Here is a 23284-nt window from a genome sequence, read left to right on the forward strand (position 1 = left end):
AAAAGAATTGAAAGTGTCAGCATTTTAACTCCTATAGATTTTTTTTTGCCATAATCTAGACAGAATAATTACCCCCACCTTACCATACTTGACACATAGTTATACCTTTCCAAGTATCAAGTCTGTCAGTCCAGATTTTTTCAGAAAAACAGCTGCATCAGAAGCCAACACCCTTCCAGAATTACCAGGATCAACCTGCCAGGGAGAGCGAGAGAGATACTACTGACGTTCTGTAACACTGCAACTTATGCATTAAAAGATATACAAAATAAGAGTATGTTGCAACCTATTCTCTTCTGAACCAATATGTTTGGGGTTCAAAGCATAATCAAATATTTAAAATGATCATGCTGCAAAGGCAACAGCACCATGCATTCCCTTCTTCAGTATAAACGGTGGGCAAACTACAAAAAGGTACAACAGTCAGTGGCACAGAACCCAATATTGTAACTACACAAGCTCTTTAAACACATGAATACTCAAGAGCTCCTTGCTGAACAGCAAAAGACACCTGCACCTGCTTATTAAGAAGAAGCACTATGTTCTTCCTAATGGGAAATAGTACAACATTATGGGAGTACTGTCTCTCCCTCTTCTAAGGTGCAGAGGGAGAAATGCTATGAAGGACTAGTGCCCTTCATCAAACTGTGATCTTCTAGCAGGAGAAACACAGTGCCTTAATATAGTGCTACTTGTGAGCCCTCTCTCTTTTCTGTTAAGACCACAAACAGTGTTGTGAAATTGGCAGCTGGCAGTGCAGTGTGGCATTTTTCTTTGCTGGGGGTGGGGGGGCAGACAGACCATTTGTTTGCCGGATCTCCTCCATTATACAAGGCCTAGAGCAGGAACAGACAAAAGATAAGATATACTTGTAGATTTCTGCAATAAATCAGCAAGGGTTTCCTGCTCTCAATTGTTTAAAAACAAATGTGCTGTTTTCACCTATGTTAGGCTGTTCATAATTCCTGATCTGTAGTAACTCAGATATAGATTTGTATTTGTATACAGTATACAGCTCATGAGGTGCAGCAGATAACTAGCTCTGCTCTATAAGCTGTTTTGCATTTTGCTTTGGTTAGTTGGCCTCAAAGTTCTGACTAAAATGAAATAGATCCCATAAGTTTACATTCTCCTCGTGCCTGACTTGGATGGAGCAACCCAGCATATTGTGTAACATGACTGGCATACTTGCACTGATTCAAAGTCAGCTTCTCTCAGTTCTCAGGGACAAAAATGGCCAAGTAGTATGACGCTCCCCACCACTCTCAAGTGACGTGGGGAGTGGGGATGTGCCCTTGGTCCCCTTGAGGCAAGCATGGAGGCCACCATGTTGTAGGTTTTCACGTGACACGGGCCAGCCAATCAGCTGCTAGGAGTGGCATTTTAAGATGACAGCTCGGTAGAGTTCCTTCTCAGTTGCTTGGACTGAGCAGCCCTCCCTCCCACCCATTTCCATTCGAGGCCAAGTAGGAATGTTTTGGGTCACACCTCATTGGCCTTGATGTGCCCTTTTTTCACCTACTTCTCGCTGAAACCGATTTAGGGTTGTCACCTTTTGATTGGTCACTTGCCGATGAGTGCAATTTAGTTTAAGTGTATTAATTGGTGTTTGACTGGAGGACTATTTAAGGAGAGTAGGCAAGCCGAAGAACAGCCCTTGTAGGTTTTGCAGCCCTTGGGCTGGGATCCACCTCTACTAAGGGGCAGGCCGGCACTCAACACTGAAAATTTTGCGGGCTGGGTGGGTGGGGCTGCCTGACCTCCGCTCAGCAAGGTTTCACCCTGTGGTGTTATGATGTTCGGATTCCATCCAGGCAAAACTAACACCCAATCTGTTGACCAGGGTTGGGCGGTCTTCCTTATGAGACTGACCCTTAGTTGGGGTAACTGCACTCTGAATTGTCATGCCTCACTGCAAGATTTGTGTTATTTAAATTAATAAAAGTGGCCCTAGTTCATCCAACTATATGTGCCTTGTCTTTATTGGGGCCTGGGGGTGCAACAGAAAAGCTAGTGGCTAATTCTTACAGTCTCAAGCAAATTTATAACTATGAGTTTGAGTACCACATGTGAAATCCAGCCTCAAAGATATAAATAGCTGGAAATACTAGACATTTTATTTCCTTAATAAAGAGACAGTGCTTGCCACTAATGCAGCCTACACACCCGAGTGTCAGACTTATCCATTCCTTCCCCTGCCTCAAGCAAGAGGCAAAAACTATATCACAAAACCCATGAACAAAGACAAAGGCAATGATTACAGAGGCACAACGCAGATAGAGACCAAATTAAACATGTAATAACAAATTCCCACAGGCACCCATATTATGACAGTAAATGGATACAGTGATAAGGGCTAAAAAAAGCCCCACACGATAAAGAATGTAATACTGACAACAGTCACTGGAACGCTGGTCATGAATGATGATGTAAATGGTGCTGCTGTGCCGGAAAACAGTCCTCAAAAATGCGAAGTGCTGCACTCTGCACAAAAACCTTGACCAGAAAGGCTAGGCACAGAAATCTTGAAAGCAGAAACTGGAATCTTCAGACTTCCTAGGTTGTGGTCTGTTTCGCAAGTATCTTCATCAGAAGTATGACGATCTTAAATCTGGAAAAGCCTTGTCACTAAAAGCAGCATCTCACTACCGTGCCTGCTCGGACAGATTCCAGTTTCTATTTATGTAGCATTTAGTTCTCCACCATCTGAAACTAAAGTGGCTACACAAGTTCTAAACCAGTGCTTGTAGTCAGCAATGAGCTGAATACAGGCAAACCTCGCTATCTGTGGATTCGGCATCTGTGGTTTTGCGTAATTGCAGTCGGGTAACTGACACCGGACCTCGGCATAAGCAACCCCCCCAAAAAAGGTTTTAAAAGCGTTAATTTCACATATCCGTGGTGTCAGGATGGCCACCATTTTCAGGAAAGGCGCCATTTTGTGGATCTTTTTAAAATTCCCCCACGATTTTTCATAGAAAAGTGGGGGATTTGGGCTCCCCCCCCATTGTTTGCCAAATTTTGCCGTTTTTATAGCTCTTTTCCTGGGTTTTCTAGGGAACCTACCCCCTCCCAAACCCATTGATTTAATGCCCCTTTATCTGCAGTTGTAGCAGAGAACAGAACCTCTGCGGATAACAGAGTTCACTTGTATGTGCTGACAAATTAAGCTTCAATCCAAATAAGACAAACGTGCTCCTGGTCAGTAGGACAACTAATCCAATGAGAAGAATCTAATCATTTTGGAAGGGGTAGCACTCCCCTTGAAGAACCAGCTGATAGTTTACAAGTGTTTCTGGATACAACACTGTTATCAGATCATCAGGTAGTGACTGTAGCCAGGAATGCCTTTGCTCAGCTTTAGCTGATATACCAACTTATTTTTTTCATCTGTGTGAGGAAAGGGTTTTGTTCTGGGCAGCACTGTCAAAGTAGTGTGTGCGCACATGCATTCTGAGTGGGGCCTTCCTAATTAAACTTGATTTTAGCACACACCTTAGAAGTAACACTGGCAGAGTTGTTTGGTTTTTCCTTAGTTGTTAGGATTAACTTTTTATCTGTGCTGTTCTATGGCTTTTTAAATATTTGTATTTTTATTTATTTTTTTCCTGATGCAGCTTACAATAATTAAACAGAAAGGAAAGGCAGGATATAAACTCAAAAAATAAAATAAAGCATTTTCCATGCTGAGTCCTGGCACTGAAACCAATTTCTGGTGCAGAGCCCTGTCTCAAATTAAGACCTTACTTTAATGTTAAAGGAAAAAGCACACATGAATTGCTTAAATCATTAAGTAATGAGTACAGGTGGTTACATGACTGCAAATTCATATTTAAATAAGCAGTGCACTGATCATTTCCAAGGGCATCCTAAAGTACCAAAAGCATATAATGCATTTCAAAATGACTAAACCGTTTAAAGGTTTTTCCCATGTTACCAAACATGTTCCTAAAAGAAATGCAAAATGTAGTGATTGCTTTGACTGACTGAGATGAACAGGGTTCCAGGATTCTATTTAAAACACAAAACAGAGGAGTGTTCAGTCATCTAGACTATGCTAGAAGGAAGCCATTCATATATTATACTAATCTTGCATAAAAGAATCACTTGTATTTGAAATAAAGCTTTCTACAAATTACTGCTAAATGTCACTCTCCTGCATCAATAATTAGCATTTGATAATACTATGTAATTGATTTAAATCCGAAATCAAATACCTCTTCATTTTAAAACAAGACTGGGAAGACTGAAAAAAACTAATCCATAATCTTCAGGAATGCAGTCTAATCACAGTTAGCTTCCATTCCACTAGAGCAATAAGTAGAGATCTGATGAAGAGGACTGCCACAACTAAGAGGTGACCTAGATGCAGTACTAATTCAGTGTCCTAGATTGCAGTGTGGCAATACAGGCCACTGAAACTGCTGCTCTTGTATGATACTGGTGGACACTACAGTAACCAAGGCTTTTCATTTCTAAAGTTGTCTAAAGGAGGAGGCATAAAGCAACTTCTGTATACCTACATTGGCAAAAGATTTTCTAAACTACTGGGCTGTGTCATAATTTAACTAGAGTTATTCAAAATGTGCGGGTTTACTTCAACAAGGAGTTGTTATAGTATAGTGAAGCACACTATTCTTATAATAGAATAAATCCATGATTGTTTGGTGCAAGAGGCAGATGGTATAAAGCAGTTAGCTTTTATTATTGTCATCTATAGCCTATAGTTGCTGGTCTGTGTTGGTATAAGTAATTATTTGTATTAAACATACATGGCATAAATGGAGTCCATTGTGCTGCAAAGTTGGCAAAAAAATATTGCATCAATTAACTTACATTCAAACTATTTCACTCTACATGGATCCTAAAAACAAGAAAGGAATCACTTATTCTCCTACTTAATATGACCATTCATAACCACCAAAAAAGGAAATATTTTATTCAGCAGTATAAGGAAAGGAAATAAGTGCACTTACCTGTCGATAGTACTTCTCATAAACAGGATTTGCACTTGACAGCTACAAAAAGTATAAAAATGTAAATTAAGGATTTTTAAACTTCAGCTTACATATTATTCAATACAGTATTTAAAACTATAATTAGCAGACTAGAAACTATTACTTCCCCCCCATGTCAAAGTTTATTAGAATTTTAAAAATAGGACTATATGCAAACATTTAATAATGTCGATAACTACATGGAATAATTAGAGAATGAGTAATAATGCCTATGTGTAAAGAAATCTACATTCAGATGAAACCATTAGGGATATGCACAAATTGTTTCAGCACCTCTAATCAACTCTGCAACACCATTTATGTGATGATGACGACGCCTGCAGGATGCTGAGAACAGGGAAATTCCTGTTCCTAAACAGGAAGCCCCCGTACAGCATAGCTTGTAAGAATGGACAGCAGGGCTACGTCACACTGGGGCGGTGGAGAGGCAGGTAAGACCTGCCTCCCTCTGTTTAAAGTGCCCACTCGCCTCCTCCCTGGATGTGCATGAAATGCTTCATGCACATCCCTAGAAACCATTATAGCTATAATGAAGAATTCTGAAAGGGTGTTATGACATGAGCTTTCATAACCTACTTCTTCAAATGCACAATGTAGACTTATCCATTAATGCTCTCACCACAGTACATCTGTGAGTCATTAAAATGCTATGAGGCTGATTTTGCTACCACAGACTTTTCTGGAAACTGCCAATGCAACATTAAAAAGATAGCAATGTGCAAAACGTTTCAACACAAAATAAGCTGTTTCAAGCTTGAAACAAAAATACCCTTTAAATATAGGGCCTGTTTCGATTTTGGAACAAAACCACCTCATTTCGAGTAAAAAAACTGCAATGATTTGAGCGTCATTTTGGAGGCCTGTTCCCTTGCTAATTGGTTTTCTGGCACTGGCTTCTGATTGGCTTGTGATCTCCCTTGCTTCTTGGTTGGCTTATTATCATACAGATCAAGCGTTGTCATGGGCAACTGTGTTGTCATTGATCTTGAGACTAACTTGTGCTTCACTCACTGCTCTGCAATCTGCACTGCAAAGTGTACGCAGTCAAAACGTTACTGCAGCTGCTCTAGTTGAGCTTATAGCTAAGTTTGCTGCTAAGGGTGCTGCTGTGACAGCTGCTGCAATGCTAGGAACTTAAGGTGTTATAATTGTGTGTGAGAGACAATTTGAACCAATGTTACTGCAGTGCAGGCACTGTGTCTGGCAGTGAAATCTGGGTCAGTGAGTCTTTCTTGGCCATTTTTGGACTGTGTTTGAAATGTGTGTTATGGGAGGGACAGATTCCCTTTTACTGTGTGTTTCTGCAGTGTTTTTCAAGGCAGGGTTGCAAAACTGCAATGCAAAAACTTGTGTGTACTCTGAGTACAGCTTGTTCCAACCACAGGGAACAATGATGCAACTAAAAACACCCCATTATTCACCATGGGTAGCTCCTAGGGACACCAAAGTGCATTATGATCCTATGGGGGTTTGGGGAAAAGGCTAAAAATGTGTTAAAATCACCTGCTTGCCAATTTCTTCTGAGGGTTGGGTGGTAGGTAGCACCCATCATGCCCTACCACTCAACCCACATTGGTGTCCCTAGGAGTTACTCAAGGGGAACAATGGGGTATTTTGAGTTTCCCCATTATTTCCTGTGGCCAAAATGCTCAAAATGTTTCACGTTTTGTTTTGCTGAAACTGGTTCCTCCTTAAAGGTTTGGTAGCTTGTTCTAAAGTATCTGGTTATCATGGTGTCTTGGAGCTAGTATAGTATAGCAGTTGAGCTTTGAATCAGGACTTCCCCGGTTCAAATCTCGCCTCTACCACAAACTCACAAGGTGACCTTCAGCAAGTCTACTCCCTCTCAGCCTCAGCTCCCCAGCAGGGATAATACTACTATATACACATGAAGCATTTTGTACACTCAAAAAGCACTATACAGAAAGCACTATACTGTATGTTCTCTCTTTGTATATTAGAGGATTAAGAGTTTTAGCAGCCTTTAAAAGAGCCCTAAAAACATATTTTTAGCCTGGTCTTTAGTGAGTACTAAAATGATTTTAAACTGGTTTTAATGAGTTGTTTTTTTATCTGTTTTTATATTTGTGAACAGTCTAGAGCCGAATGGGTGAGGGAGTATAAAATTTAATAAATAAAATATATTAAAAATAAATATTTTCTCCATTGTGACTTTCAACCAAAATTTATTATTGTTCTTGAATGTAATCCTTCAATTAATCACTGGTCTGGCATTCAACAAGTATGCCATAGTTGTTTTAATAGATGCAACCTTGCTGCGTGACCTAGTTTCCTATGCATTTTTTCTACTCCATATGCATCTCAATTAGTTCACATAGGAAAATTTCTTGGTGGTCTAGGGCATATTTCTGGGTTCAGACAGTGGGATATTATGACTTACAATATGAAGGGTACATGTACAGAGCACCATCAGTCCAAAATGCTGTAATGTCCTGCAAGTTTATAGAGCTTCATGCTGGAAAGTGTAGACACCTTCAGGTCATACCCCGATATCTGGCAAGTCTTACAGCACTTTACAAACTACACTTGAAATGAGAGTTAAGGTCACTACCACACTAACAGGATCTAGCTTATCTGTTAAGATGTCATTAAACAACCACCTGGAGTATGTCAAAAGTCCAGCTGCCACTGACAACAAGGGAATCTTATAGTACTATGCTATTATGTAAGTCTAAAGTCTGTTTCACACCTGTGCCTTAAACTGTGAGATTATATGCAATCCAAATTGTGGCATACACTTAATACACACACATCCTGTTCTTCCCCCAAAGGAGTACAAAGCGATGTACACAGAACATAAGAAGCTGCCATATACTGCATCAAACCATGGGTCTATTTAGCTCAATATTGTCTACACAGACTGGTAGTGGCTTCTCCAGAGTTGCAGGCAGGAGTGTCTCTCAGCCCTATCTTGAACCCTCTGCATACAAGCTTACAGGTGCTCTTCAGAGTAGCCCTACCCGCTAAGGGGAATATTACAGTGCCCCATTCAAATGCAAACCAAGGTGGACCCTGCTTAGCAAAGGGGACAATTCATGCGTGCTACCACAAGGCCAGCTCTCCTCGGCTATGTTTATCCTCACAACAACTCTGTGAGGTAGGTTAGGCTGAAAGAGAAGCAACTGGCCCAGAATTACCCAGTGAGCTTCACAGCTGAATGGGGATTTGAACTTGAGTCTTCCTAGTCCTAGTACAACACTCTGACCATTACGCCATGCTGGCACAGAGAAAGATTAGAACTGTACTATTTTAGGGTGAGTCCAGACATACAGAAAAAAAATAGTCACAATCAGTCAATCATGCCTTTTATACCTTTATGTCTTGTATGCCTTTTTATGCATTTAAATGCATTTTGATGTTTCCTTAGGTCTTTTAATGTATCATTATGCATTATACTTTGTACTGTGTAATCACCCCCTGCATTTTATGCTGGTCTGTGACCGTAATAAATATGTTCGACTGAATAGTCACTATGCTATAGAAAGACAATCAAGATACTGTTGCATGCAGACATTTTTTCAGGACAGTCATGAGAAAAACAGAGCTGCAGGTTCTGCAGCAAAGCTGGCTTCTACAATACTGACCAGCAAGCAGCTGTAATTCCTCTTCCAATTTTTTAAATGATGACAGATTAAAGCATGAATGTTGATGCTCTATTTTCTTAAAAGCACAATTCTGTTTAAAAATGCCTTGGAAGAAGAGATGGGACTACTGTTATTAGCTAGATTTCACTAAGCAGCCAGCCAATCAGTGCTATGCAGCAAAGCATGCAGAACAAAATACAGTAAAGGCAGGAAAAAGATGAGTTTGCCTCACCAGTAGGGCACATTTCAGTGACTCTGTTTACTGGTACATCTGCATACTCCTTTAGCTACAACCCCTAAGCAAATGAGCTTCCTTCTCAACTACTGCAAAAGTTGTTATTAAACCAGTGTCGAGACCAATAATTCATCCAAGTGAAGCCTTTGAGGAAATAAATAGAGAGGGCAGGGGCGTAGCAAGGTTGGAGTGGGCCCAGAGACAAGATTTTAAAATGGGGCCCCCCCACTCAAAGTCCAGGGCCTCCTCACACCCCAGGCCCCCAAGGATTTAAGTCTGATATTCCAAAATAAGTATGCTGCCTGGAAATACATTTCACTGAATACACACACGCACACGTCACAATATATAGTGATATACATTGAGTACTATACATTTGTTTTACTTTTAATGCCTAGAACACACTAGAAAGATGAATGATTAAAATGGGCCCCTCGCTGCAGATTAGCCAAGGAGACTTTCAACCATGCAGGGTGAGCCTATGTTTGTTTTCTCAGAATTCTGAACAAATTCAGTCAAGTTTGATTGCAGGAGGTTTTTCACAGGAGGCTTTTAAAGCCCTTTAACACACATCTCCTCTGGAAGGGAGGTGCTGCATTCACATGTTGGCCAGATTTACCCTGAAGTCCCTGCAAGTTATTGGGGAGCAGTTCACACACAAGAAAAATAAAATAAAATAAAAGCAGAAGGCATGCTTCACAGTTCTCACTCAGACCTTCTGGGTTGCAAAACAACTTGAACATAAGTGCATTTATAAATGAATGAATAAAATAAATATAATACTGTTTCTTCCAGAAGTTTTTGTAATTTTCTGCCATGAAACAAGCCACTTATAGGACTTTTTAGATAGTTTTTTTTAAGCCAGCAAATTTTCCAAGCTGTTTAAAAATAAATATTCAGAGACTTCTCAGTCCCCCCCCCCCATATCAAAGCCCTATGGCAAGCAGATCCCTATATATCCGGGTGGGGGTGGGGAAGGTAACCACAAAAAGGAGTTCACACTCTACCTGGCAGCAGGGGGTCTTCTGCTGCAGAGAACAGTGGTGGCCACTCTGGCTGCCTCCTCCTTCCTGGCTGGCTTGGGCCCTACTGGAGTTCAGGCTTCACAGAGGCCTACACCAGACCTCCGTGGAAGCCCCGCCCACCCGCCGATCAGCTGAGAGGCGGGAGAAAAGGAGCTCTTTGCAGCTTGTCTGCTGCTCGATTGCCGGCCAGGAGAACAAGCTGGAGAGACGGCGAAGAGGGCAAGTGGCTGAGGGGCCTTGGGGCTGGGCAGGGGGCAATGGGGAGTCACGTGAGGTGCCTCTGGGGGGCCCCTCCAGGCAGTGGGGCCCCCAGACAACTGTCTCCCCTTGCCCTATCATTGTTACGCGCCTGAGAGAGGGATCTTTCAGATGGCCTGTTGTCAGACTGGGAAACCTCTTGAACATGGAGAAAGGTGAATTATTTTCAAGGCATTTGCCTGAAGATATCTGAATTAGTAAAGATATATTTGTTATATAAATAAAGCAATTTTGACTTTAACAAAATTTTAGTACTTGCTCTAACTGGTAAAAGAAAATCTTTGTAAGGTACATACACATGAACAGTGACAAAGCACATGAATCAGTTAACTTTGGTAAAACAGCTGCATTTATTTCCAGCAATAGAAGGTTTTGCAAAATTTGGAAAGCAAACCCAATATTTTTGATGAGTCCCCCGCTACCAGCTTTTAATAGACTGAGAAAATGTGCTACATTTGCTCAGGATTACTCCCCAATACTCAAAACACTTTACCAACTTACATTGTAGGAGAGTGATATAATATTAAATTTTACCATGGACAGAGAAAAAGTCAGCTTTTCAAATTTGATATATAATTCAACACACTTCTGAGATGTCTTTCCAGTGACAAGCACTCCTTGATCCCTGTTTCCAAGCCAACTCCAACCTTTACAAGAGGTGTGCAATCCTCCTCATACTCTGAGCCTTACTCAGACTTGCTACTTCTGCCCCTATCATATAGCTAGCTTTGTACACATATATTTGTTCATTTTAACCCTTTTCTTATATCCTTTCTGCCTTTACCCCATTCTAGAGAACTCTATGGCTAGAAATGAAGTCCCGTGCAGTCCAGTCTCTTACACTAGGCCTTGACAGGTTTTCTTTGCATCTAGGAGCCAGTCCAAATATTTGGGAGCCAGACAAAGCAGTGGACAAAGCTACTTAGTGATGGCCATTGCGGTGGTGAGGAGTAACATACTTAGAACACAGGAACATAGGAGCAGAGGAAGCTGCCATATACTGAGTCAGACCATTGGTCTATCTAGCTCAGTATTGTCTTCACAGACTGGCAGAAATAGGGTTTCCAGGGACAAATACCAGTACAAGTTTTATTAAATAACTCTACTTCTGAATATCTTAGTCTAGACACCATGGTTAATTTCAAGGTGCCATGGCTCCCTGACACCTGGGATTTGTCAAGCCCTACCCTATGATGAGGTAAACACTTCTATAGTCACTCACAGTACATTTAGAGAGCCAGTACAGTGTAGTAGTTAAGAGTGCCAGACTAAGATCAGGGAGTACAAGTGCCCACACAGACATGAAGCTCACCAACTAACCTTAGGCCAGTCATTCGCCTTCTCACACAACCTACTTACTCTACTTTTAAATGTTGTTGTAAGGAATGTGGAGGGTGGGTGGAGGAAAGCAGAAAAACCATGTATGCTATTCTCTATTCCTTGGAAGCAAGATGGAATAGAATAAATTTACCCACATTGATCTCCAGATTAAGGAGAGCAGGCACTTTAAGCCATGTGGGTTTGCTTTAATTCCTTGTCTTATGTACACCTCTGGTATGCCACCCTCAGGGACAGTTCCAGCTTACAGCAGCCCAAACACTTTTTGGTGTTTGGGCTGCGCAGCACATGTGCTCCATTTGTGAGAAGTGGCACCTCCACATAGGATCGACATGCCCATGACCTGCATTGCTACAGCAGTAAAAAAAAAAAGAGGGGAGGGGTTAAAAAGCTGAGGAATTTGTGTAGATGTGAACCAGCCTTTACCCCTTCTTACATCTGCTTGTTACACACTATAATCTAAACAAACCTATTTTATTAAAGGGTGTATTAGCGTTCTGTTATAGTGCAGTTGTTAGGTCCTGCAGTCTTATCATGCAATGCTAATTCTTTTCCCTCCCCATATACTATCTTTTGAGAGAGTCTGCATACAAAACACAATCTTGACAAACACACTGCATAAATGAGTTGTTCTTCTAACATCCACTCAAATTTATTAAGTGTTGCTCAAATTTATATACCAGCAATTTAACTACTAAGTTAAACCAATACTAGGAAGGAGAAACAGTTTTGCTAAACCAGTATTGCAGTTTTAACCCATGAAGTCCATGTGTGCTTTTCTCTCCCCACTGCTCTAGAGAAATTAATAGTTTCCCATCTTGACTCAGCTATAGTAAGGCCATCATTTTGTTAGCAAAACACTACCATAGCCAAACTTATTGTTACTTTTGAATAGGAAACATATGCTGGTTCACATCCTGTATCTACACCACTTTAAAACTGCAGAGCAGTCTCTCTAGTCAGCAAATACACAAGCCAGTTAAACTATCATTTCAAGTTTAGCATATGAACAGCAGCAAATGGGGAAACTTAGCAGGCCTTCCAAGTTCTGCTTTCACTGGCTAGAGACCCCATTTTATAAGAGTCACATTGGCAACAAGACAATCAGACAGAAAGCTTCTCCTGTGCTTTCTTGCTGGGACGCAGACAGCTCAAAAGGAATTCTCAAATGTGATGTCTACAATATAAGTTTATTGAAAATCTCATCTCTCAGATACAAATGTGTAAAGCAAAGTAATACTTTAAAACATTCACATTAATCCTGCAATTAGTTACCATCGCTAAGTGTGGCTTCACATGCAACAGCAACAAGTATGGGAGAGCCACCAGGCACACACTCCCACTACTACCACCATTTCCTGACATCCAAAGCTGCCAATGTCGAACTGAGAATGTCCATTACCAACCTCAGCCTGACGTTGTCAAGCCAACTGCAAATTTGGTTTTGGAAGTCTGTCTGAGGTCAGTAAACACGCTCCACCCGACATTGAAAATGGAGGCAGGAGCATGCACCCAGTGGCAACTGGCTATTCTCCCATACATGTCATATGACATATGAAGCTGCCCAAAGCTTTTGTCAGAATATAGCTAAGTCCTAATAAAGGCAGTGTTTCCCCCGCTGTAGACCTCAGCCAGACATTTCAAAGAGTTTTTTTTTTTTTTAAGTCCAAGGTACAGAGATTATTTTGCTGCCGTGGCAAAAACTCAATTTCTTGCTTTCATTACTGCAACTTTCTTCACTCTGGTCTTCTGTTGGCCAATCCCAGTCACCTCAATCTAGCACTCTGCTATCAAAATCATTCACCTTTCTTATTGCACCATTAGTTGGTTTCCCGACTGCTCCTACATCCAGCAAAAGCGCTTTGTTCTTACTTACTTCAGATCAGTATTCCCTCTAAGGCGTGCACAAACACATTTTTTTATGTCCGCTCAGTTAAATTTAGATCCTGCTCAGATTGAATCAGGAAGATCGCTCTGAATATATATGCACACACATTGCCTTGATACTGCCACCCAGAACAAACCTCATTCCGCATACAGATGAAAAAAAGTTAGAGAGATCACTGCTTCAGATTCCTTCTTAAAACCCATCTTTTTCACGAAGCTTCTAGCACACACTGTAGTCCCCATCCCCTATTACAATTAAGCTTAAGTTATGTGTAACGGAAGCAATAATATGTTCTTCCCCTGTTTATCCTGCCTCTGTTTTTCTTCCACTCCCTTGTTATCTTCTGTATGTCCTCCTCCTTCAGTAGCCCTCTGCATCATATCATACAGTGGCTCATATTTTCAACAGCATAAAGGGGATGGTTACTAACCCCTACACAATCTTATGCTGTGACACTGCTTCCATTGGGAATAATGGAAGCAGTGTCGCAACATGAAGTTGTGCAACGGTTAGTAGCAGCAGAACAGCCCAGCTCTGCAGTAGCACAGGGCGTATTTCTAGAGCCTCGCAGAAGTGCAGGCGACTCTGTTGCCATCCCCCTTATGCTGTTGGAAGTGCAAGCCATGGTCCCCAAGGGTCCTCAGACCTTCATGATTAGCCTTCCAGGGGCTGCGACTATAGCATGGGAGGAAAGGCAGGAAACCTGTTAGGTGAGTGGTATTCTTTATCTAAGCCGTAATGTTTCTAGGTTTTAGTTCTTTAGCATCCTTCAGCAACAGCTTCTCATAAAGCTGGAAGGCCCTATATTGTTCCCACCTAGAACAGCTTCTTGGATCAGCTAGGCTTGCCTGCTCATGGTGGTATCTCTTCTAGTGCCTCCCCATTATTCAAACAGCCTTCTCTCTCCACCCACTTACTATCAGTGTATCAGGAGCTTCTGGTCTTTCCCTCTGCTTCTGTGTTGACCATGACTTAGTAGTACCCCAAAATAACATCATTTCCAACTACTGAAAGCCATGGCCAAGGTGGGTAGACGTTTCAGTGGCAGAGAGCCAAGGTAGTTTATGCCCCAACCTCGGCATTATATAGATCTGTAATCACTGATATAAGACAGAAATAGTAACAAAGATTCATATAAATTTTAACTTACAGCTAGAACCTGTGGCATTTAACTGTTATTTTATTTTGAACTACACCTACTTGACCCAGCAATGCTTTAAATTAGCTCTTTTACTAACACAACATTTGCAGTTACTTCCTTACAGAAATTTGCCCAGCCTCTTCTTCTAGTTAAACAGTAAGAGTTCCAAAAATATATTTAAGCAAGCCCTTTCATGGCAAGCAAAAAAGAAAAACAGGCCAAAAAACAAGAGTTCAGGGATTAAGATGGCCTCTCATAATCCCACAGACAGTAGCTTCGCCCCACTGGCTCCTCAGCCAAGCACATAAACCAAATTTGAACCTGTGGTTCCTCTCATACTGAGCAGGATTACTACTGCAACAACTACTGTTACGTTTAGGGAGGAATCAGACATAGAGGTGTTCACACAGATGCCTCCGAGTCAGAATAATGATAAATTTTCCAATAGCTGTTGCAATAGTAATCCTGCTCAGTACAAGAGGAACCACAGATTCAGACATTTGGTGTATGTGCATGGTTAAGATGGCCTTTAACACACTAAGCAAAACCAGGTCATTAGTATTTAGTTTTTACTTGTACCAAATGAGGTTCCACTCCAGCTAGAGCATCACCCATGCCAATTAAGCAATAAAATTATACCTCAAAAGATTACATTACCTTCAGTAAGAGATTTGAAATTCTCTATAGGTTCAGGTTTTCAATCTGCTCTTTTATCTCCACATTAAACACCCCTTTGTATGTAGTCCAGAAATTGCAGTTAGCACAGAATGCAGCAGCCAGGTTGGTCTCTGGGTCATCTCTGAGAGACCATATTACCCCTGTACTGAAAGAACTACACTGGCTACCGATAGGTTTCTGGGCAAAATGCAAGGTGCTGGTTATAACCTATAAAGTCCTAAATGGCTTAGGCCCTGGATATTTAAGATTATTATTATTATTGATTTGATTTGATTTTGATTTGAAGATAATGTCTTCTTCACCATGATTCCCACCACCTATTAAGGTCATCTGGTGAGGTTTGACTACAGTTGCCACCAGCTTGTCTGGTGGCTACTCAGGGACAAGCCTTCTCCATTGCTACCCCTAGGCTTTGGAATGGGCTCCCTGTTGAAATGAGAGCCTCCACATTTCTGACAACTTTCAAAAAGTCAATAAAGACACATCTGTTCACCCAGGCTTTTAACTAGACTTACTGTTTTAATATTTTAAGCTTGTTTTAAGTTTTAAACTGTTTTAATGTCTAAATTTTGTTTTAACTGTCTTTTTATTGTAAACCGCACAGAGATGCAAGTTTTGGGTGGTATAGAAATTTGGTAAATAAATATCAACATTAATACCTGGTCTTGCATGGTCAAGAATCGACCCATTTATCTTATTTTCTTGAACTGAAGATGACCCCCTTTAAAAAAAAAAGTTATATCTGTATTTAACCAAAAGGAAGTGGATTCTCAATTTAAGTGACCACCCAACTTCTAACATCAAATAACTTGGGGGGGGGGGCAGATCTAGTCTTAGATTCAGGTAAATATGGCATAGGGAAACATGATGTCCTCTTTGAGGCTTATTATTAGTGGTGTATTTAGCTCTGCAGTGGCACCCTTACAACACAAGCATTCACCAGAACTGCCAATCTAATATTAAAACCATACCAACAAATGAAAAAAGGGAGTGGATAAACAAGGATTTTAGCATAAGACCAATATTTATAGAACACACAATTTCCCCAACATATTCACCACCACACAGTGTTCCAATTGGTCTTTTGTTTTTAATGTCAAGTAACAAGAACAAAATTATCTAGTTCTCTTTGTTCCAATTTTGTTAACATGTTTCTAAGCTGCATCGTGAGAAGCCTGTTTAGAGAGCTTATCTTTACATACTTGTAAGTCTTTCTTATGACAGTCTTCTCTCTGGTTTTATACAGAAATAGTCTATTAAAAAGTCTCCATACATCTTGTGCTAAAAACATCACTTGTCCCAAAACAATCAGAATTCTGCACCCTGAATTAGTTACGCATATTTTCTTAGCTTTTATATATCTGTCTGAGTTGAACACTTTATCCTAATTCTACAGAAAGGCATGCAGGGCACTGACACTGCCCCACATTTTCAAGTCTATCTTCATACCCTTAGAACTAGAAACTCACTTGTTGAAACAAAAGCTGGGGTTCTCAGGATTCTGAAACTAGCACCAATAGCACATTTTGTACTATACAGTAATGGCATACACAAAAGCGCTGTCTATAGAGACATGGCACATGGAAAGGGCTAAAGCAGAAGATCACATCTGACTAGTTTCCTATGTTCCTAATCCCTGGCATTTCCAGGTAGAACTGAGAAAGATCCCTGGAGAGCCACTGCCAATCAGTACAGACTGACCAATGGTCTAACTCAGTATCTTCAGGCAGGGCTAGGGGAAGACCTCTGGAGATCTTCTGCCAATGTAGACAATCCTGAGCTAAATGGCTTGACTCAATATAAGGCAGCTTCATTTGTTCATAATTCCTATAGCAGAAACATATCGAGTCTATATTTAGGTTAGCCAGTACACTATGCATACACAATTGTTTCCTACGCTTAAATATAAAGCAGAAATTAAGTGCTGCACTAAGTAGTATTTTCTTTTAGGAACATCTTGGTTTTGCAAAGTTTCACCTATACATTTCATAATATTTACAGTACAACTTCTGTTTTGAGTTATCATGCATGCATGCCAGCCAGCCACTCTATACTCACAATTAAACTATATACTGCTAGTTTATTGCAAAAGACTATTTAAACTTCCACTGCTATTTATTAATGTCAAAGTCAGCTGACCTTACCAGATGTAGCAGTCAAACGTTGGGAGCATCTAGCTAGTTAGATTACAGCCTTACATAACAGAAACACATCCCAAATTATTTAAAAGGTTTGTTTACACTTTAAATAAGGCCCATTCATTTTAGTTCAGTTGGAAACATTTGAATATGTTGTTATTTTCACTCCTTTTCCTCATTTTGTTAAAATTACTACAGCCAGTACCTTGCAACACAAATTGCTTATTTTATACAGCTTATTTTGGTATGCCATAGCTTCATGCCAAATATTTTTGAAGAACCCAAGTTATTAATTTCATGGTAATACAGATTAAAGGAAGCAATCTTCACACAACAGAATTAAAATGAATATACATTCATGAGACTCCGCTAGCTACCCCAGTTGTATACCTTATACAGCTTCAGATGACATCCACCACAGCATTCTTTCCTCAGTGCTTTATGCAGCATCATAATACACTACATGCAAGGTCTGCACAACTTCAGACATCCAGCTGTTGTTGGACTACATCTCCAATTATCCTCAACTACTGGCCACTGTGACTGGGGATTACGCAAATTGTAGACCAACAAAACCACCTAATGGCACAGTGGGGAAGCAACCTGTCTAGAGAGCAGGAGGCTGTTGGTTCGAATCCCTGCTGGTGTGTTTCCCAGAATATGGGAAATACCTATATCGGGCAGTAGTGATGCAGGAAGGTGCTGAAAGGCATCATCTCATACTGCACTGGAGAAGGCAATGGTAAACCACTCCCGTATTCTACCAAGAAAACCACATGACTCTGTGGATCCCAAGAGTCGACACCAACTTGACAGCACAACCATCCAACCAGAATAGCAGCAGTCAAGGCCTTGCTATATGCATCTTCAATCTTCACTGAATGTTCCACGACTATAAGACAAGTGATCAACAAATTATGTATAATATTGTTCACATCAAGAACTGAACTGCTACATGCATCTGAAACTGGAGATTTTAAACTCACAGTATTTACAGAACACCTATATTCTCATTTGTGTGGACAGCTTTACTGCGACAGCCTGGCAAATGAAGTCCTATAGAACAACAACCCTGGTCCAGAAGCTCCAGAGTGCATATGAACAAGTATGTCCATCCCTACCCCATTCATTTCAGTGTTCTAATGCTCCATATATGCAGTTTCACTCCTGCATCAAAGATATGAAGGGGAAAGCCCCAGTTCATGTCGAGTTGTGCACACGAGTCATGTGGAGCACAAATGTATACTGAAGGAATATAACAATTTAATTAATGCAGCTACTAAAAATGAATACTTCATGTCCCTTAACTTCTGAACACTTAAGTTCAGAAGTGTTCTCATATAGATGGCAAATGCTTGTTAAAATCCAAACAGTCCCTTTTTAATAGTTTTCAGTCTTGCTGCATAGTAGAGGTTAAAAACATGATACTAATAATATGTTCTGTGTCTGAAAGACTAGAAAGCAGATTGATGAATACTAATTAAATAGGTCCACTTTTTGGCACTACAATTAAACTGAATCACTTGTCAAAACAAGCAGACTGGAAGATGTAGCGATATGCATGCCTCAGAATCAAATGCTCAATATGTACCACTCACAAGTACCAAGCTGCAACTCTATTTTCAAGGGATCTTCTACATTCAGATGTGACAAGCAGTGCTGTTTATCTTTTCCTGCTAAGACCTAGCAACTCACAGTTCAGCATTAACTGACAGAATCTGACATGAATATCTTACCCATCTTCCAAGGAGCTCAGAGCAGCTCTTTTAGCATACAACCATCCTATAAGGATGGATTCAGAATTACAAGCTGAAGACAAACATACATAGTAGAAGTGATGTGAGGAGACATCCCTTGCTCTGAAAACAAATGCACCAGAATGAAGCAAGTTCAGATTCAAACCACTTCCATCACTTAGAATGTGTGCTTGTTTTCACCCTCACTGAGCTTCAAAGATTAGCCAGGATTTCCACACCACAACCCTCTTCTGGCAGACTATCACATTATTCTGCTGCAACTCTATTCCTCATTGAATGAACTGGGGCCCAGTTCCGATGTCATGGTCACACCAAGATTTGGCTGTAAAGAACATGCTTCGGGCTCACATGCTCTCTCCTCCCCCACTTGTTACACAGGCAGCCCTCAACTTAAGACGTCAAGTGTTAAGACAAATGGTACTTAAGACGTTTGTAAAATGTCACCTTGTTCCAGCTTTACAACAACTGTGTTTCAACCTTACAACACTTGCTGTGAGAGAGAAAGCCCCACTAGATGGCTACTGGTGCATGGGCTAAAGGCAGCAACAGTGGTAGCTCAAGTTCAGATTGTCACCAAGACTGAGAGTCCTGGCAACAGCTGCCGAGGGATTAGTTTACTTGACCATTAAAGATGCTCCCATCACCACCCCAACTGCTGCTGCAGCAACTCCTCTTCTTCAAGGCTCAGCTGCTGTGCTGTGACAGTAAGAGGAAGTAAGCCTGGCCCATTCACAGCCCACACATCACTTCCTGCTCATCCTCCTTTCTTCTCTAACTGCTGCCCAGGAGAAGATGGAGGCAAGGTACCCAACTGTCTCCTTTCTTTCCACAGAAAAGTAGGAAAGAACCAGGAAGGGGCTGAATAGAGATTGAGCGGCAAAGGTGAGCAATTTCTGATTTTCAACCAACTTATCTGTACATCTGTGACTGACACACCACCAACTTTGATAGCAGTAGCAGAAGAAAAGAAGATATATGGCCTTGGTTCAGCAATCAACCCCCTATTTGTAACATTGTTTTCTATGGCAAAATAGGTTCAAGTTAAGACATTTTGATTTAAGACACAGCTTTCAGGAACCAGTTGGATTGTAAGTCTGATGACTTATAATTCCTTCCAAGGTCTACACTGGGTTTCAGTTGAATGGGAGATTACATGTGAGCACTGCAAGATATTCCCCTTAGGGAATGGGGCCACTCTAGGAAAAGCAGGGTTCCAAGTTCCCTCCCTGGCATCTCCGGGTAAGGCAGAGAGAGACTCTTGCCTGCAACCTTAGAGAAGCCACTGTCAGTCTGTGCAGACCATACTGAGCTAGACGGACCAATGGTCTGACTCAGTATAAGGCAACTTCCTATATTCCTAGATCAATCAATATATAAGGCACACTTATTTATGTAGAAGTAAATCCCACTTACTGTAACTGTGCACAGGATTACAGGCACAAGCTTCACTTTGTTGCTCTATTTGTCTACTGCCATATTGTGACTATCAAGTATCTATACATATAATTCTCCTGGGTGTGCCTTTCGAACGTGCGTCCCGGCAGCCCAGCTGATTGGCTGGGCTGCGGGGGCGCCTGAGTGGGTAAGGCACACCCAGGAGAACCAGCGGGCCAGGCTGTGGGCGGCCATGGTGGCCGCGGAGCTGAGGTGGCGGCGGGCCCGGCCAGGCAGCGGCGGGCCCGGGCAGAGCCGCGGGCCTCGGGCGGCGGCGGGCCCGGGTAGAGGAGGCCGGCCGCAGAGGCCAGCAAGGAGCGGCAGCAGCAACGGCAACGGCGGCGGGGCGGGGGAGGTAGCCGGCCCCAAAGAGCGCACAGATGCTCTGTGCGGGGTCGGCTTGTATAGCTATATTTCAGTCAACAAGCAGTTGCTCCCCCAAAAGTGTAAATACCAGAAGTTCATAGTTTCTCATTCAGCATATACATAGTTCATTGATAGAGAGATCAATGTGAGCACAGATTGGAGCAGAGGTTCCCAACCTGTGGTCCTCCAGATGTTGCTGAACTACAACTCCCATCATTCCCAGCTACAGTTTGTGGCTGGGGATAGTGGGAGTTGTAGTTCAGCGACATCTAGAGCAGGGATTCTCAATTTTGGGTCCCCAGATGTTATTGGACTTCAACTCCCATAATCCCCAGGCCCAGTGGCCTTTGGCTGGGGATTATGGGAGTTGAAGTCCAATAAATCTGAGGACCCAATGTTGAGAATCCCTGATCTAGAGGACCACAGGTTGGGAACCTCTGGACTAGAACATAAACAAACAGTTGCAAAAGTCATTGTTTGAACTTCATGTTAGTACATTCAAGACTAGTCAATATAAAAAGGAAGTAATCAAGACATGGTATTTCCCATGACAATAATTCAGGATGTTTTCATGTGTCATCTACACTGAAATTATTACATGGGATAATTTTATATGCCCTATGACAGGAGAGCTTGTTCCCAGAAGCTCTGCATTATCACCAAGTTTTATCTCATGTTCAGTTTGCTTCTTGCTATTATGCTGCAGAAAACTGGAGAAATAAGATGGTTCACTGTTATTAACACAAAGCTAAGTCTCCAGCTTTATCTTTCCACCATCTACCAGTCCAACTTTGTAAGACCCAGAAAGAAAGAGAAATGAAATGCACTTAACTTTTTTTTTAATCACACCATAGAAATAAGAGAAAAGAACAACAGTTCTAAGCAGATTTGGGCCTCCTAAGAAATAAAGTCAGGGTGGGAAGATACAATAGGTCAGAAGCTAGAAAGGAGGACCATAACAAAGTGGGGAGGGGGGGACCACAAGGGTGAGTGCTATAGGTCAGCAACAATAAATGGAGTAGGAAAAACGTATAAGTGATTCATGAAATGGCAGTTTAAGAGGGCTGAGCAGCAAGAGCACCGAGAATTATAACTAAACACATCAGAAAGGTAACAGAGAGGAGCAGAAGAAATGCAGAGTCCGGTGGCACGTTCGCGACCCACAAATGCATGGGCAGCATGAGCCTCCGTAAGCTTCAGTCCACTCCAGCCGATACATGAAATGGCCTGGTAGACAGCAGACAGAACAAGGCACGGAAACCCTGTGGGAAGGACAGCGAAGTGAGGGGAAGGGTTAGGGGGCAACGGACTGGAAGAGAGGAGGCGGCGAAGAAGCAGAAGAGAAAGCGTGTGGGAGGCCGAGAATAAACTCTGGACTAACGAGGAAGCCAGAGACTCCGAGAGAACCGAGTACAGGGAAAGCGGCTACGAAGGCAGCAGCGGGGACCGCCCGGGGAAGGGCCGCGGACAAGTTGGGAGAACAGAAGGGGCGCCTGCACGGGGAGCAACGAGGAAGAGAAAGGCTGATTGAGGGGGCAGCGGTTATAAAGCAGCGGTGGGGTTACAGGCAAGGAGGCTCTACGGGAGCGCCAGGGACGAGAGAGACCCCCGCCGCTCCTCGCGAGAGGAGGCCAAGGCGGCTTCTTGCCTGTCCGCTTCCAACCCAGACACAACGCAGCTTGCCTGCTGCTACCCTAATCCCTTGATAAGCAAGTAATTACCTGTGTCAGGGAGAAATGAGCGGCCATGCTGTTTCCATCATGCACTAGCCGAGCAAAGAAGAAAGGGCACCCACCCAGGAAGGCCGGGCCCACTTGTACAGACAGCCGCTCGCTCCTTCCTTCTCTCCCTCACTCTCTCTGGCCAACTTCACCAACTTCCCGAGCCACCCCAACCAGGCCCCGCCCGCCCGGCTGCCTCTCAACCAGCCACGCTGCAAATCCCGGCGCCGGATCTCTCCCGACAAGCCCTTCTGGACTGGAGCCGCCTATCGACCGCGAAACTCGGCCTTGGTGTACACACACTCGCCTGGCCCGGATTCTCAGGCAGCGAGGAAAGGCTCAGTCGGCTTGGCTCCTACAAAAACAAGCACTGGATTTTAGGAGATGGAGTTGGAGGTTTGGGTGTGCAGGGTACAGCTGTGCATGCTTTATTTGATATATTCAATGAGCTTTCAAGCAAGTCTGCATAGGATTACAGACTTACTTTACAAACCACTTCGACTTTGTGACAACAGCAGCATGAACAGAAAGGTTGCAAGCCCAAATCCGTTTTCTTTTCTCAATAAAAGGTTCACTTACGTTTGGAATAAATTATTTCTAAATTATATTTTGCTTACCCATGCTAACAGAAACTCTTCTATCAGTTATCAGTGTGTATATCAAACTGCTCTAGTTTTTATAA

At 42.1% G+C, this 23284-nt stretch overlaps 1 protein-coding gene across 5 annotated transcripts in view; it reads right to left on the reverse strand.

The window, feature by feature from the left end:
- Nucleotides 1-22808, reverse strand: part of EPS15 (epidermal growth factor receptor pathway substrate 15) — a 115630-nt gene extending 92822 nt beyond the window's left edge. For 2 of the 5 annotated variants that reach the window (XM_053242559.1, XM_053242557.1), the window contains exons 1-3: nt 22603-22807; nt 4977-5018; nt 106-195 (exon numbers count right to left, since the gene is read on the reverse strand). In XM_053242559.1, coding sequence (XP_053098534.1) covers nt 106-195; nt 4977-5018; nt 22603-22629 — 159 coding nt within the window. In that variant the 5' untranslated portion in view covers nt 22630-22807. Of the gene's footprint in view, nt 1-105; nt 196-4976; nt 5019-22602 lie in introns of all 5 variants that reach the window. The other 3 variants (XM_053242558.1, XM_053242555.1, XM_053242556.1) reach the window with 3 other exon arrangements.
- Nucleotides 22809-23284: the final 476 nt, after the last annotated feature.

This window comes from Hemicordylus capensis, chromosome 4 (assembly GCF_027244095.1).
Source record: "Hemicordylus capensis ecotype Gifberg chromosome 4, rHemCap1.1.pri, whole genome shotgun sequence".
In the NCBI taxonomy this organism is placed as follows: domain Eukaryota; kingdom Metazoa; phylum Chordata; class Lepidosauria; order Squamata; family Cordylidae; genus Hemicordylus; species Hemicordylus capensis.